The sequence below is a fragment of the Microcaecilia unicolor genome, chromosome 4 (assembly GCF_901765095.1).
Source record: "Microcaecilia unicolor chromosome 4, aMicUni1.1, whole genome shotgun sequence".
Taxonomy (NCBI): Eukaryota; Metazoa; Chordata; class Amphibia; order Gymnophiona; family Siphonopidae; genus Microcaecilia; species Microcaecilia unicolor.
The window spans coordinates 253,387,096-253,400,945 of record NC_044034.1 but is presented as its reverse complement, the minus strand read 5'-3'; the positions used below and the strand labels follow the sequence as shown (position 1 = coordinate 253,400,945).

At 41.0% G+C, this 13,850-nt stretch overlaps 1 protein-coding gene across 3 annotated transcripts in view; it reads right to left on the bottom strand.

Moving 5' to 3' along the window:
• Positions 1 to 13,850, bottom strand: part of NPAS2 (neuronal PAS domain protein 2) — a 248,538-nt gene that overhangs the window by 100,744 nt on the left and 133,944 nt on the right. For all 3 annotated transcript variants that reach the window (XM_030201427.1, XM_030201428.1, XM_030201429.1), the window contains exons 6-7: positions 7,456 to 7,570; positions 6,073 to 6,186 (exon numbers count right to left, since the gene is read on the bottom strand). In XM_030201427.1, the coding sequence (XP_030057287.1) occupies positions 6,073 to 6,186; positions 7,456 to 7,570 (229 nt within the window). The remainder of the gene's footprint in view (positions 1 to 6,072; positions 6,187 to 7,455; positions 7,571 to 13,850) is intronic.

Genomic DNA, 13,850 nt, shown 5'->3' with positions numbered 1-13,850 from the left:
ATCCAACTTCTTTCTCCTCATCCGAACCGGTCTACCTTAAAGATGGTCTTCTGTTGATCCTCACCAGCTGCAGCGTTCCACTGGTCCAAAGCATTTCCTCTGACCTGTCCCACCCAGGCAGAAACCAGAAATGATGTCCGAGGAGGGGGAAAACTTCAGAGTAGGCCACAGGGAGAATATGTGCATTGCTGCCACTCCCAGAACCAGAAGACCACCTTGAAGGTAGACCAGCAGTTGTATTGAGAGAGGGGGGTAGAGAACCCTGGGTGGGGAAAGACGTGAGCTGCAGATCTGTAAGCAGAACTGGAGGGGTCACTGATGGAAGCTATGACCCAAGGCAGTAAGCTCCAGAAGCCATGAGAAGAGTTTGGTGATACTCATGGGGGTGGGGTGGTGAGAGAGAGAGAGAGAGATAATGGACCCAGGAAAGAGAGAGAGAGAGAGAACAGACCTGGGAGAAGAGGAGAGGGAGGGAAGGTTGAGAAAGGGAGAGATGTTGGATCTGGGGGTGGGAAGGAGGGAGATTATCAGTCCTTTAGGGAAGGGAAAGGAAGGGAAGGGGTGGGATTATCAGTCCTTTAGGGAAGGAGGATTGCATTTGATATACCAGCTTTCTGTGGTTACAATCAAAGCAGTTTACATATAATATACAGGTACTTATTTTGTACCTGGGGCAATGGAGGGTGAAGTGACTTTCCCAGAGTCACAAAGAGCTGCAATGGGAAATAAATAAACAAATAACACCTTAAATTGTGCAAATTTTAATCGATCTGCAGCCCTTGTACTAATAGGTACAGGGGAAAAGTGATGGTGCAGGGGGTAGGGAAAAGTATCCAGAAAGTTGCACTCAGACTTCTTGCTATTGGTTGGGCCACTTGGCTTTTCTTCTCTTGAGCTTGCCTCTCATGAAAGTAATCTTCAGGGCCAGTGCACTAGCAGTTAGGCTCTAATGAGTGACAGAAGGGCCTCAAACAGTGTGGTATGAGAAAGCCTTTAAAAGAACATCATACACTCCTAAAGAGTGAGACTTAGCATTCTGATTATCTGAACAAACAGACTAAAAAAAGAGAACCATTACTGAACATGAAACAGAGCACAATTCTGCCATATGACGCTTTTTATTCAGGCATCTGTCATGGGGTTATTCAAGTTTCTCAGTGTGTAGTGATACATTCAGTTCAATAGCTTCTTCTTTACTAACCAATTCTGGCACTTACTAACCAGAAATTAAAAAAAATAGATTAAAAAATGAAATCATAAAAACAACAACTGTTCTGGGAAGCAAGGAATTGAGGAAAAGATATGTACTCTTCACCACTTGTTTTGCTCCATCTAAAATAACATACTTTTGAGCCAGAAAGTGGACTTGGATGACTACTGAAGGAGGAAGTGAAAGAAAATATTGTGTGGTTTCTGGAAGGCACACTGGGGAATTTGTGCTGAGATGACCTATTTGGAATGAAACCAGCAGCCTTTGTCATAATGCTCTCTAGAATTTAACTTAAGACAAATATTTATGTAAAGTGTTGATTAAAAAAAAAAAAAGAGGGAATGTCACTTTTCTGGCTTTAAATAGAATTCTGACAACCTTCATGTATTCATTAGAGTACATTAAACAAAGTGTATTTATGCCAGCACAAAACCTTAAAGAAATAATGTGCATAGATAAACAAAGACTTGTTGAATGCCAGGTAACACACAAAGACACACACCTGGTTTTTACTTGGGTTAGAGAACAACTCTCTAGAATTCTCATAAGAATGTAAAATCTTAATTTAATTTATGGAAATCTCTTGATATTTAACACTGAGGAATGTGGAAAGGCCCATGACCCTTCCCATCCGACCCTAAGGAGTCCTGTGAACGCCTGCCCATTTCCCTGGCCAAACCCAAGCAGCTGCAAGAAGGCCTGCCTCAGGAAAAACAAAAAGTCCCATGATTAGTTAGCACCAGCCATGTTTCTGTCTATAATGCTCAAAGAAAAGAATATGATGTAAGCATACTTTTACATCATGACATTAAACCAGCCTTTATTATTATTCACTCTTTCCAAATCTTAACAGGAGCTAAAGGTCTGTTATCTGAGAAATAAGTAATCTCAGTAAATGGATGCCCCAAAAGGGTCACGCCAAAAAAGGTCCATTTGTCTTAAGATGCAATTCAGTAATTTTGGTAAGTTTAGAGTTAATAGGACAAGCAACTCTCAAGTTATAAGTAGGATTTCTTATTTTAAGGTTTACAAATTGCATATTTAGGTGTTTATTTTCTAGTCATCTGGGGATTAAGGTAGTAGCATTCTGTGTATATCTATATTTTCATATAGGCACATTATGGATTTCATTTTTTACATGACCTTCTTATTAACAATTTTAATTTGGTATACTCTTTCTCAGTTCCCCACCCAGTCTCTTTCACCTTTCTCATTCCTCCTACCCAGCCTCTCTCATTCTTATTTCCCCCCCCCCCCCCCCACACACACACAAATCTAACCCAGAAGTCTCTATTTCTCAATCCTCCCATCTCAATTCTCTCTCTTGCTCTCACCCCCCTATCCACAGCTGTCTCTTGTTCTCCTCTGCTAAATTCATCACATGGATCTTAGTAGGTTTGCACCATGTAGTACAGATCTCAAATCTTGGAAATCTTGCGATGGTCACATCAATGTAGTTCTTGCACCATGTTGCTCTAAGAGCCATGTGAAACATATACGATGGCAGATAAAGGCCATATGGCCCATCTATACCATCTACTATCTCTTCTTCTCCATTAGAGATCCTATGTGCTTCTCCCATGCTTTCTTGACTTCAGATATAGCATTCATCTCCACTACCTCCAACAGGAGACCTTTCCACACAACCACCACCCTTTTCATAATGAAGCCTTTCCGTAGAGCGCTCCTCTTTCCCCTTCCACCTTTATACTAGGTCCCCTCATTTCTGAGTTTCCTATTCATTTGAAAGTGACTTGTCTCCTCTGCATCTATGCCGGGGGGGGGGGGGGGGGCGGTATTTAAATGTCTATAACATATCTTCCCTCGGTTGTCTTTCTTCCAAAGTAGACATTTTGAGATTTTTAATTCTGTCTCCATATGCTTTATGATGAAGACCACTGACCATTTTAGTAGCTGCCCTCTGAACCAACTGTATCCTGTTTACATCTCTTTGAAAGTGCGGTCTACATAGTACTTTAAATGTGGTCTCACTACTTATACTATCATGAAAAGAAACTCTTGGTTCTTTCAGTGCAGCAGCCTGAGCTGGACAGACAAACAAGCAGGTCCTACTCTGATGGTATCATCTAGTTGTGGTAGTCAGATAACATCACTGGAGCTCTTGTCTTCAAAATCATATCTTCCAATGAACCATTATACCTCTTCCATCTCCTCATCCTTTATTGTCCAAAAATGAACATTAACATCAGCACAGCAGAACCAACTCATTGTTCCCTATTACTGTTTGCTTCCTCAGTTGGGGGCCTTGAACATGTTTTTCTGTTCAAGGCCCCCGACTGTGGAATGCTCTTCCCATTTCATTGAGATTACAATCATCTCTATCGAATTTTAAAGCTGATTTAAAAATGTACTATTTGCTGATGTCTATCAATAATATTACCTACTCATGAGTAGCTAGTCAGGATTAGCTGGATTTTGCAGAGCCATCCTATTGTTTCACCCTATCCTCTTTACTATTATGATTGTAGTTCTAGTGAGGATTACATTGTTCAGCGAGGTTCTCTGAAACTGATTTCTGGAATCAAATACAATTTGGATCTGACTTGGTTTCTGTAGGTGGTATATGTTAAGGGTAGGTAGGTGCTGCATTCTTTGTTCCCTTTCAAAGGTGGAGTTGGCTGTGCTTGACTATTAGCGATAATGTCATTCATGAAGGTTACAAAAAGCTTTCTCGTCTCTGCCTTCCTTTTTTGTAATGAAGCAAGCCATGAAAGAGCATGGTTCCTATTGTTAGGAAGCTGAGGTGTGGGCATGTGGAAAGAAAAAGCAGATATGTAGCTATTTGACTCATCCTTAAATATTTCTTTGTCCGTGATTCTCAGAAATTCTTTTCCTTCTATGGAAAGAGTGGGCTTATCATCACTCTCTTGTAACCCAGAGCACTGAACTTCCCAAATACTCTTCCAAGTCTGGCAAAACTATGTTATGCAAGTTATATGAGCGCTGTTACAGCAGAAGCAAAGTGGGAGGTCAGGCTTGGTGCATGTGAAGAAGAGTTTGAAGTAAGCTCAGTTCCTGTGTGCATGCGCCAGGCAAACCCAAACATAAAGCACATATTGGCGTCTCTTTTCTACACCTTTAAATATAAGCTTTTCAAAAATGTTTTTTTTGATTGGAAGACTTATATTTAAAGGCAGGAAACAGGCGCCAACATACGGTTTCACTTTTGGGTTTGCATGTACTCGTGCATATTTATTTCTCATTACTGGCGCTTAGGGGCTTGCACAGGCTTCCTTCTGTTTCGACATTAAAGAAAAACCGGCAGATTTTAAAGAAAGAATCATGAGAAATCCTCTCTTCAAACACCCTAACGCCTGCTCTGAGCTGGTATTAGGTTTTTTTTTTTTGTTACATTTGTACCCCGCGCTTTCCCACTCATGGCAGGCTCAATGTGGCTTACATGGGGCAATGGAGGGTTAAGTGACTTGCCCAGAGTCACAAGGAGCTGCCTGTGCCTGAAGTGGGAATTGAACTCAGTTCCTCAGTTCCCCAGGACCAAAGTCCACCACCCTAACCACTAGGCCACTCCTCCAGCAGTAATGGTGGCTTTGAAATGTGCGCTGTTCTATAAGCATTGGGAGGGATTAGGAAATGGCCTCTTTAACATCCTTTTGACTGCATTAGCATGCTATTTGCACTCATCTTTGGTGCACTTGTCGTTTCCTGCGCTACAGCCTCTGAGCATTCTGTGCTCACTAACGCGGGTGCTAGTCTGGCGCTAATGGTCTCTAGTGTCTGCGTTTGCTTCTGCGCATCGGGGCCTTAGTATGCAATCCATATAGCAACTACAAATACACATGGGCGGAGCATAGGTGGGTCCCACACTTAGGTGCATAACTTATAGAATACTATGTTACGTGCTAAAGTGCAACATTTATGCGCTAACATGTACAGCTGCTTTTTACAATGGTGTAAGCGATAGTTTCTAAATGTTGGAATACTGACTTACCCTCTATTCTATAATGGAATCTGGGTGCCCAGAGAGTTTGATAACCACCAATTTACAAGCTTTCTTTTCTTTGCAATATACAAATGATTTATAATAACATATCCTTCAGGAATAAGGAATTAACATGTAAAAGAACCCAGCTGCAGAGTGAAAATTTTTCATTTTGGAATTCCTTGTTCCCACTCCTCATAAAAAGATAAGATTATTGGTTCTGTATGACCTTCACTGCGGTTTTTCTGCCTAGGTGAACTGAAAAGAGTAGTGTGCTAGGTGTGATAGATTCAGTATGGAAATTAGGTCAAATGACACAGGGAAGCTCAGTTGAATAGCCCACTTTCTTTATATATAGAGGTGAACAGGCGCTTCAATGCAGCTATTTCATCCCTGAATCAGGGGCGGATTGACAGTGATCTGGGCTCCCAGGTAATAAGGTTCATGGGCCTCTAACTACCCATATATTGCTGGTTATTACTGGTTAGGGAGACTATGCCCCTACTACTTTGGGCCCTTAGGCACTGCCCTATTGACAGACTGGTCAGTCCAGCCCTGCCCTGAATTCACTATGCAGATGTCTTTTGAAATGCACAGATGTGTTTCATCATTGATCATGAAAGAATTAGATCTTCTTGAACCACTGCTGTTGTAGCTGCAGCTGCCACTGCTGTTATACACTACCACAAAGAGGACACTGAAATCTTTTAACAGAGTTAAAGTCAGAAAAATATTCTCATGTGCTCCAATACAGGACCAATACGCATTGGTTCCCTCAGTGGATTTAACCTGACTCTTCATGTCGCACTCATTGGGTTGGAGCATTTCCTGAGACCTGAGCTTGCCTGCATGACTTGGAGGTATTTCTATATGTCTATATTTTTATATAGCTTAGACTTACCATTGTTGCATGATCGAAAATTTCCCACAAATTTAATGTATTCATATGTTGGAAATTCCTTTGGATTCAAATTGCCTCTCAGGAGATGACAACAAAACTCCAAATCACTGTCAGCTGAATTGTTGGAAACAAACAATCAAAAGATTCAGAAATTATAAAAGTTTATCAAGGACACACACACAACCCCCCCCCCCCCCCCCAACGAAAAACAATGTTTGGTTAGAAAAGTTTATACAGGAAAACAGGTTTTATGAATGCTTTGGTCCAGTCCCCTCTCAGGGAAATTCAGACACCTTGGGGGTCATTATATCAGTTACTTCAGTGTGAAGAACAGAGACCATAAGAACAAAATATAGCAATACTGGGTCACAACAATGGTCCATCTAGCCCAGTATCCTGTTTCCAACAGTGGCCAAGCCAGATCACAAGAACCTGGCAGAAACCCAAAATGTGGCAACACTCCATGCTACAAATCCCAGGGCAAGCAATTGCTTCCCCATGTCTGTCTCAATAGCAGACTACGGACTTTTCCTCCAGGAACTTGTCCAAACCTTTTTTAAACCCAGATACTCTAACCGCTGTTACCACATCCTCCGGCAAAGAGTTCCAGAGCTTAACTATTCGTTGAATGAAAAAAATATTTCCTCCTATTTGTTTTGAAAGTATTTCCATGTAACTTCATTGAGTGCCCCCTAGTCTTTGTATTTTTGGAATGAGTAAAATATCGATTTACTTCTACTCATTCTACACCACTCAGGATTTTGTAGACCTCAATCATATCTCCCCTCATCTGTCTCTTTTCCAAGCTGAAGAGCCCTAACCTCTTTAGCCTTTCCTCATACAAGAGGAGTTCCATCCCCTCTATTATTTTGGTCGCTCTTCTTTGAACCTTTTTTTTTAATTCGCTATATCTTTTTTGAGATACAGCGTGATTAAGTTGTAGCACATGGTTATAAAATTGCTCCCGTGGGCTGGACTCTATAAGCAGCATTCAAAAACGGATGCCGGAAAAGATTAGTGCTTAGTATGAATCTATAAAGGGCAAAACTGGATTTATGGTAACCCTAATACAGGGGGGTCTTTTACTAAGCCATGATAGCATTTTTGGTGCGTGCTAATGATTAGCAAGCGCTAAAAGCTAGAGAAGCCCATATATTCCTGCTGCAGCTTAGTAAAAGACCCCAGGAATGAGCAACAGGTCTTCTTTATGGACTACGTAAAAATATTTTCCTGCGCTCTCTCTTTGTCAATGCCATTAGATGACATCACCCACTTGTATGACTGGTCCATCCTGCTTGTTGATGGAGAAAAATCTTTTAGCATCTAAATTTCTCTTTTAGTTTTAGTTTTTTTGCTTTATATACCTGGTAAAATTATACTCACTGTTATCTGGAGAGGCAGGGTCCGTAACAAGCAAATGGGAGGATAGCAGTTTATAAATGTCTGAATGTTCTTGTTCTGGAAGGAAATTTAACAAATTCTGATCCATGACGTCAGCCTGCAGCAAAACAAAACAAAAAACACATAGACCTGAAGGAAAAAATCTTCCAGTATGTTGTCACAAATGCTTTTTGCTACTAGATTAGTTGCTTGAGTATAATTACTGTATCAATTGAAATTCATTAAAAGCACCACATTGAGAAGAACGCCTAGAAACATTACATTACGGGAAAAACACCCAATTGGACCATCTGAACATTTTAACATATTCACTTTGAATTAAAATTTCAGCTTTTTAATGATTAGCCCCCTACTGGCAACAGTTTGCTTTGACAATTGTTTACTTTGTTTCAATGGAGCTGTAGGGCCTGATTTCGTAACAGGAAACCTATGTGAACAGTCCAAAAAAGCGCCCGTTTTAAGTTTACTTTATCAAGGCAACACAGGAAGCCAGAACCACCCCAAATATTGCAATAAATGCTGATGTACACATTTCACCTGCTCCAGAGTTAGTGTAAATGTGTGCATGACCTGTAGGTACTCATATATTCTATAAAACACACACATACATTGCAATTTCACTCCTGCTGTGCCCAAACTATGCCTTCAGGGCATAGTGATGTGACATGTGGAGGGGCATTTTTGAAAGGACTTCCAAGTTAGAACATCTCAAACAGATGTCCATCTTGCATGAATTTTCAAACAGGATCCATGTGCTGGAAACGCCCAGCATGAACATCTATTTTACAAACTGAAATGTTCAAATTTTGAATGGAGGAAAAACAAGGGACATAGACATCTGTATAGTGGTATTCCTAGAAATGGCCACACAGACACCCATGCAGAGCAGAGGGTCAGCCTAGGGGTTAGTGCAGTGGATTGTAAACCAAGGGGTCCAGGTTACAGAAAGGCACTCTGATTGAGCAGTTGTCCACTGGAAGGATTAAGGCATGAGATCTTTTTAATCCTCCAGTGATTGCTGCCCCCCTCCCTATCCCCTGAAAATTAAATTGGAAGGGGATACCAGGCTCTATGACAATTTCCAGTATTATTGGTATTCTTAACAGAGCAGGAAGCAGGGCTGAAGAGTAACCTGGTGGTTAGTAGTGGATTATAAACCAGGTATAGATTCCATTTCAACTTGCTTTTTTTTTATTGACAGCTCTCCAGGAACAGAAAAATATCAATCATACCTGAATGTATACCACTTCAATAGCCTTCAGGCTTGCAGGTGTCTTACATATTTAGGTACAATAGGCATTTTTCTGATTCTGGAGGGCCCACAATTAAAAATAAAGTTGAAGTGGGATTTGAACCTGGGTCTCCCTCTCTCTTGTAGAGCTGCCAAGGGGTTTCAATCAGTAGGAGATTTAGGGTCTGTCCCACCCCCAGTTCCACCCCACCCATCATCTCCTGCAGCAGTGGGGGTGTGGGATCAGCGGTAGCAGGAGATGGTGCTTTATGAGGGCGCTTCCTGCTGTCGCTGGACGGGAGGCCACAATGGGAAAGATCTTGATTTCTCGGCGGGAAATGACCTGCAAAAAAAATGGGAGACTTGGCAGGTCTGTTCTTTTGAGAATCAGGATCAGATCTTCCTCATGAGCTATTCTTCCCCTCTTCTCTGGCACTCTGTGCCTCATTGGACAACTATGGATCAGACTGCAATCCAGATCAGCTTAATGTCTTTGGGTACAGCTTTTCAGCATGCATCAGGAGATAGCTGAGGACCGTTACTGAATATTCAATGCTGAAGCCCAGACATAGTCTGGCATTGGTATCCAGGAATAACACCAGTGGCAGCCATTAAAACGCTCACTGCCGCCGGTTGAACATCTACCTCCAGATTTTTACTGTGTGTATATATATATATATATATATATACTGTATATATATATATATATATATATATATATATATATATCTTTCCCTGTCATACAAAAAATGATGGAAATGCTTTAATTAAAAAAATTATATTCTTTTCTTTTTACAGCTCAGTTGAAAATGTAGGGTCGTAGTCTGTCTGCGTTAATTATTACAGAGAAATAAACTTTTCTGTTTAATTACAATCAAATCTTGAGTTAAAAACTGTTTGTACCAATACTACCCAACACCAGAAATGCTATAAAGAAAGAAAAAAGCAAAGCTGAACAAAATGTTCTCTTTCTGCATCAGTGTGTCTATTGATTGTACAAGAAGGGAGATTATACAGTCTGAAAAGTGAATGGAACCCTTTCAAATTGATTAAGCTGGAAAGGCTTTATTTTGACTGCTAAAACCTAATTATTACTATGTGATAAAGAAGTGCTGTCAGAGCACACAGAGCTCATCCATGAACAACCCCCCCCCCCTCAAAAACCAGGAACTGCATTCTGAGTAATAGGACTCAAAAACCATATGTTTTCAAAACTAAAGTTAAATATATTTTAGCTAAGTTATTTATTACAGGGATTTGTACAGAATACAAAATAATTAATTGATATAAGAACCATACATCCATTTCCAGATGTGCCCTTGAATTGAACTGACTCTTGGTAACCATACAGTGAGGGATCCCCCTTGTGCTTTTCTTGGCATGATGCAGGAACATAGGGGGGGGGGGGGGGCAAGACCCAGACTATCAATGCTTCCAGAACCTGCCCAGCATCGGACCCAAGACATGGAGGGTTTTAAGTGACTCGCCCAAGGCCACAAGGAGCTACTGTGGAATTTCAGCCTAGATTTCCTGGTCCCCAAGACTGTTGCTCTAACCATTAGGCTACTCCGCTGGTCCAACCATACATTAGGAGGGGCAAAGTTAACTCTGGGGCAAAAAGAGATTGACAGCTATGAAGACAATGTATAGATAGCAATGGAATCAGGGTAAGAGGCCTGAAACAAATAGAAGCAACAGAACTAAAGATCAAAGGACACAGCAAAGATTAAAAAAAAGATGACCTGGTAAAGAGTGAGTATCAATTCAATAAATCATTTGTGGGGAATAATGTAAGGGGATCCATTACCAGCAAAGATCAAAATGTCAAGGTGACTGGGGTGGGGGGAGGGAGTAATCTATAGAATAATATCAATGGAGGACATTTGATATGAAGCCCTGGTGACAAAATGCACTATAAGATCTTTAAAGTAAACATTAATCTTTAATGTTAACGAAGTTGGGCTTTTACTGCATCTTAGTTCACTGCAGGAGTCACTAGCCTGTTGCAGCTCAGTACCACAGGTTACTGACTCAAACAATATACGAATAATGCAGCTTTCAATAAACCTTACAAGCTGTGTTATTCATAATGTCCTGAAGCATTGGGCCCAGGCAGAATGAATAGTCAATCTTAAATGGACTGGGCATTAACAGATTAATCTCTTCTTCCTTCCGAAGCCTACCCACTCCAGAAACACCAATCTCCCAAAGAGCCCCTGTCAAACCCTCTCCAAAGAGCCCTCCCCCCACAGAATTATCCCCCTCCAAAGAGTACCTCTTTACAAGTTCCCCTACCAATGAGCCCCTCAAAGATCCCCCACTCTCCTGTAGGCTCATCTGGGCTTATCTGTAGAAATTCCTAGTGTCTAGGAGTTAGGAGACAACCCCCCCCCCCCCCGCTTTACATATACATATATGTATGTACTTATATCCATCTCAAAAAGGAAATACCTATATCTATAATCAAACAGGTGTCAAGATCTACATTAGCATATAATGTGCACACCGACACCAACCCAGGCATTTGCACTGGGGATGTTTGAGGGAGTTAGGATGACCATGCCAGATCAGTCACAGGGGAAGGAGGCCTCTATCTTCTGTGGGCCAAGCTGCAGCAGTTTCCAGGGAAGCAGGCCTTGAAAGGAAGGCAGGCAATCTTTTCTGTGTCAGCTTCATTGGAAGCAGAACTGCTGGGGTCACATGAGGATCAAGAAAATGACTGGGGAGGCTGAGAAGGGCTGAAGAAAGTGACTCAGTAGCATAGCCAGATGCTAATTTTAGGTGGGCTTTAGCTCAAAATGGGTAGGCATGAAACTTTCTCCCTGTCTCTCTGTCCCCCATTCTTTGCCTCCTCTTAAGGCAAAATATAACTACCTGAGCTGGCAGGAGTCTTCAAGCTCTGCCAGCTTTTGATTTCCTCCTCCGGTGGCCAGGACTCTTAGAAAGAGGTGGGACTTGGGGATCTCTGCCAGCCATAGCAAGGACTCGGTCAGTGGCTCAATTGTTTAGGAAGACTAAGGGGGTCTTTTACTAAAGCTTAGCTTAAGTTATCTGCAGCAGGGCCCATTTTATTCCTATGGGCCCTGCTGTAGATAGCTCGAGGTAAGCTTTAATAAAAGACCTCCTAAGGTAGGTGGGACATGGTGGAACAAGTTGAAATCCTTAGGGGAGGGAACACATAAGTCAGCAGTAAAGAGATAGTAGTGGCCCTTTTGAACACAGTAGGGAAGGACCTCTTCAGTGTGTATCAGCTGTCTCTTTCTTGTACTTCTGTTTTTGATGATATTATGTACACTGAATACACTCCAAGGAATTATGAACCAAAAAAATCAAAATAATGCACACCAAAATAATACAGCATATTAAACAGAATAGTATTTGAAGTACTCTTCAAATATATGCAGGAACTTTAATACTTGGACTCCAGTCAGACCTAACTCTCCAATCCAGCATCTTCCTGCTGGCCATGTGATCAGTGGTGTTCAAGCAACACAAACAGAAATCCTGTGGTTACAGACAACCATAAAATGATTTACCTATCAATGTTTTAGGTAGCTTGACAAATAGCCATCAGGTTTCAGCTTCACTAGTCTGCAGTTTACTATTGAGTTGGCAAACATGTTTGGAATATGTATTATCTATATTAGCTGTACCTAATTTTTACAGCAGCAGAGCCAGAGTTCAAATCCCAATGTCACTCCTTGGGATCTTGGACAAGTCATTTAGCCTTCCATTGCTTCAGGTACAAACTAGATTGTAAGCCTTCTGAAAATACCTACTGTACGTGAATACAATTCACCTTGAGCTGCTATTGAGAAAGATATGATCTAAATACAAATACAAATTCTAGTACCAAGCACATTGTGAAGTAATACAGAACACTACAAATGTCACTCAGGACCTAAAGAATATATGGCAAAATTGATTAACACAGCAGGCTTCAAAACAGGTTTGGACAAGTTTCTGGAGGAAAAGTCCATAAAAGATTTGATAGACTTGGGAAAGTCATTGCTTATCCCTGGAAATCAGCTATGAGAAATTTAATCTATTTTTTGGGATCTGCCAGGTTCTTGTGACCCAGACTGCTCACTGTCAAAGACCAGATGTTGGGCTTGATGTGCCTTAGTCTGACTCAGCATAGTTTTTCTTATATAACATGACTTGTTGTCACCTGAAAGGATGGCATTTTGTGTCATACTTTCATTATGGGCTAGATTCTATATATGTCGCCTGAAAAATCCATGCGGAATAAATTTCCACCTAAGCGTATTTTATAAGCGGTGCCTAGATTGAGGCATGGTATATAGACTATGCTAGGCTAGGCTACTCCTCCACTCCAAAATCTACAAAAAAGTTGGGATATCAACTAAGCTTAGTTGCTTAGTTGATATCCCAACGTCTAGAACTATGCACATGTATTTACACCAAGGAAATGTAGAATAAATACTGGTGTGTAAATTTAGGCGCAGAGGACATGTGCACATACATTTTGGAATGCCCATTTCCCTGCCCATAACCACGCCCCTTCTTGGCTCTGCATATTAGAATTTATACACTGCGCATTACGCGCATTAGAATTTAGACACTGTGAGGCATATTTTCAAAGCACTTTGGGAGGCTAAGTTCCATAGGTTTCTATGGAACTTTGGGAGGCTAAGTGCTTTGAAAATGAGCCTCTGTGTGTTACAGAATACGCTTAGCGAGTTATGCATGTAAATTCTAATTATTGCTAATTATTGCTCATTCTTGCTTAAGTGCTGTTAAAAACACTGATTGGCTTAAGCCAATTAAGCTACATGCATTGTTATAGAATACGCTTTGATTTCGGCACGACACGCTAAGCGTGATATATAGAATCTGGTGGTATGTGTATGTGGCAAATGTCTGTCAGAACGCTCCATTAGTACAAATAATAATGTGACAATTTTCCTCCATTCTATAAGAAGACTAGAAACAGCCATACTTAATTGTATTTGTTATGCAGGGGCCATGGGACAGAACTGCTTGTAGCTTTACTCAGTTTAAATGTTTCCTTCCTCAATTATTCCCACCTATAATCCACATAGTTCAGTTATTTCCTTTCATAGTTCATTTATTTTAGTCTGTGTACTTTGTCTGTCTATCCTAACCAGCAGGGCCGTGCCGA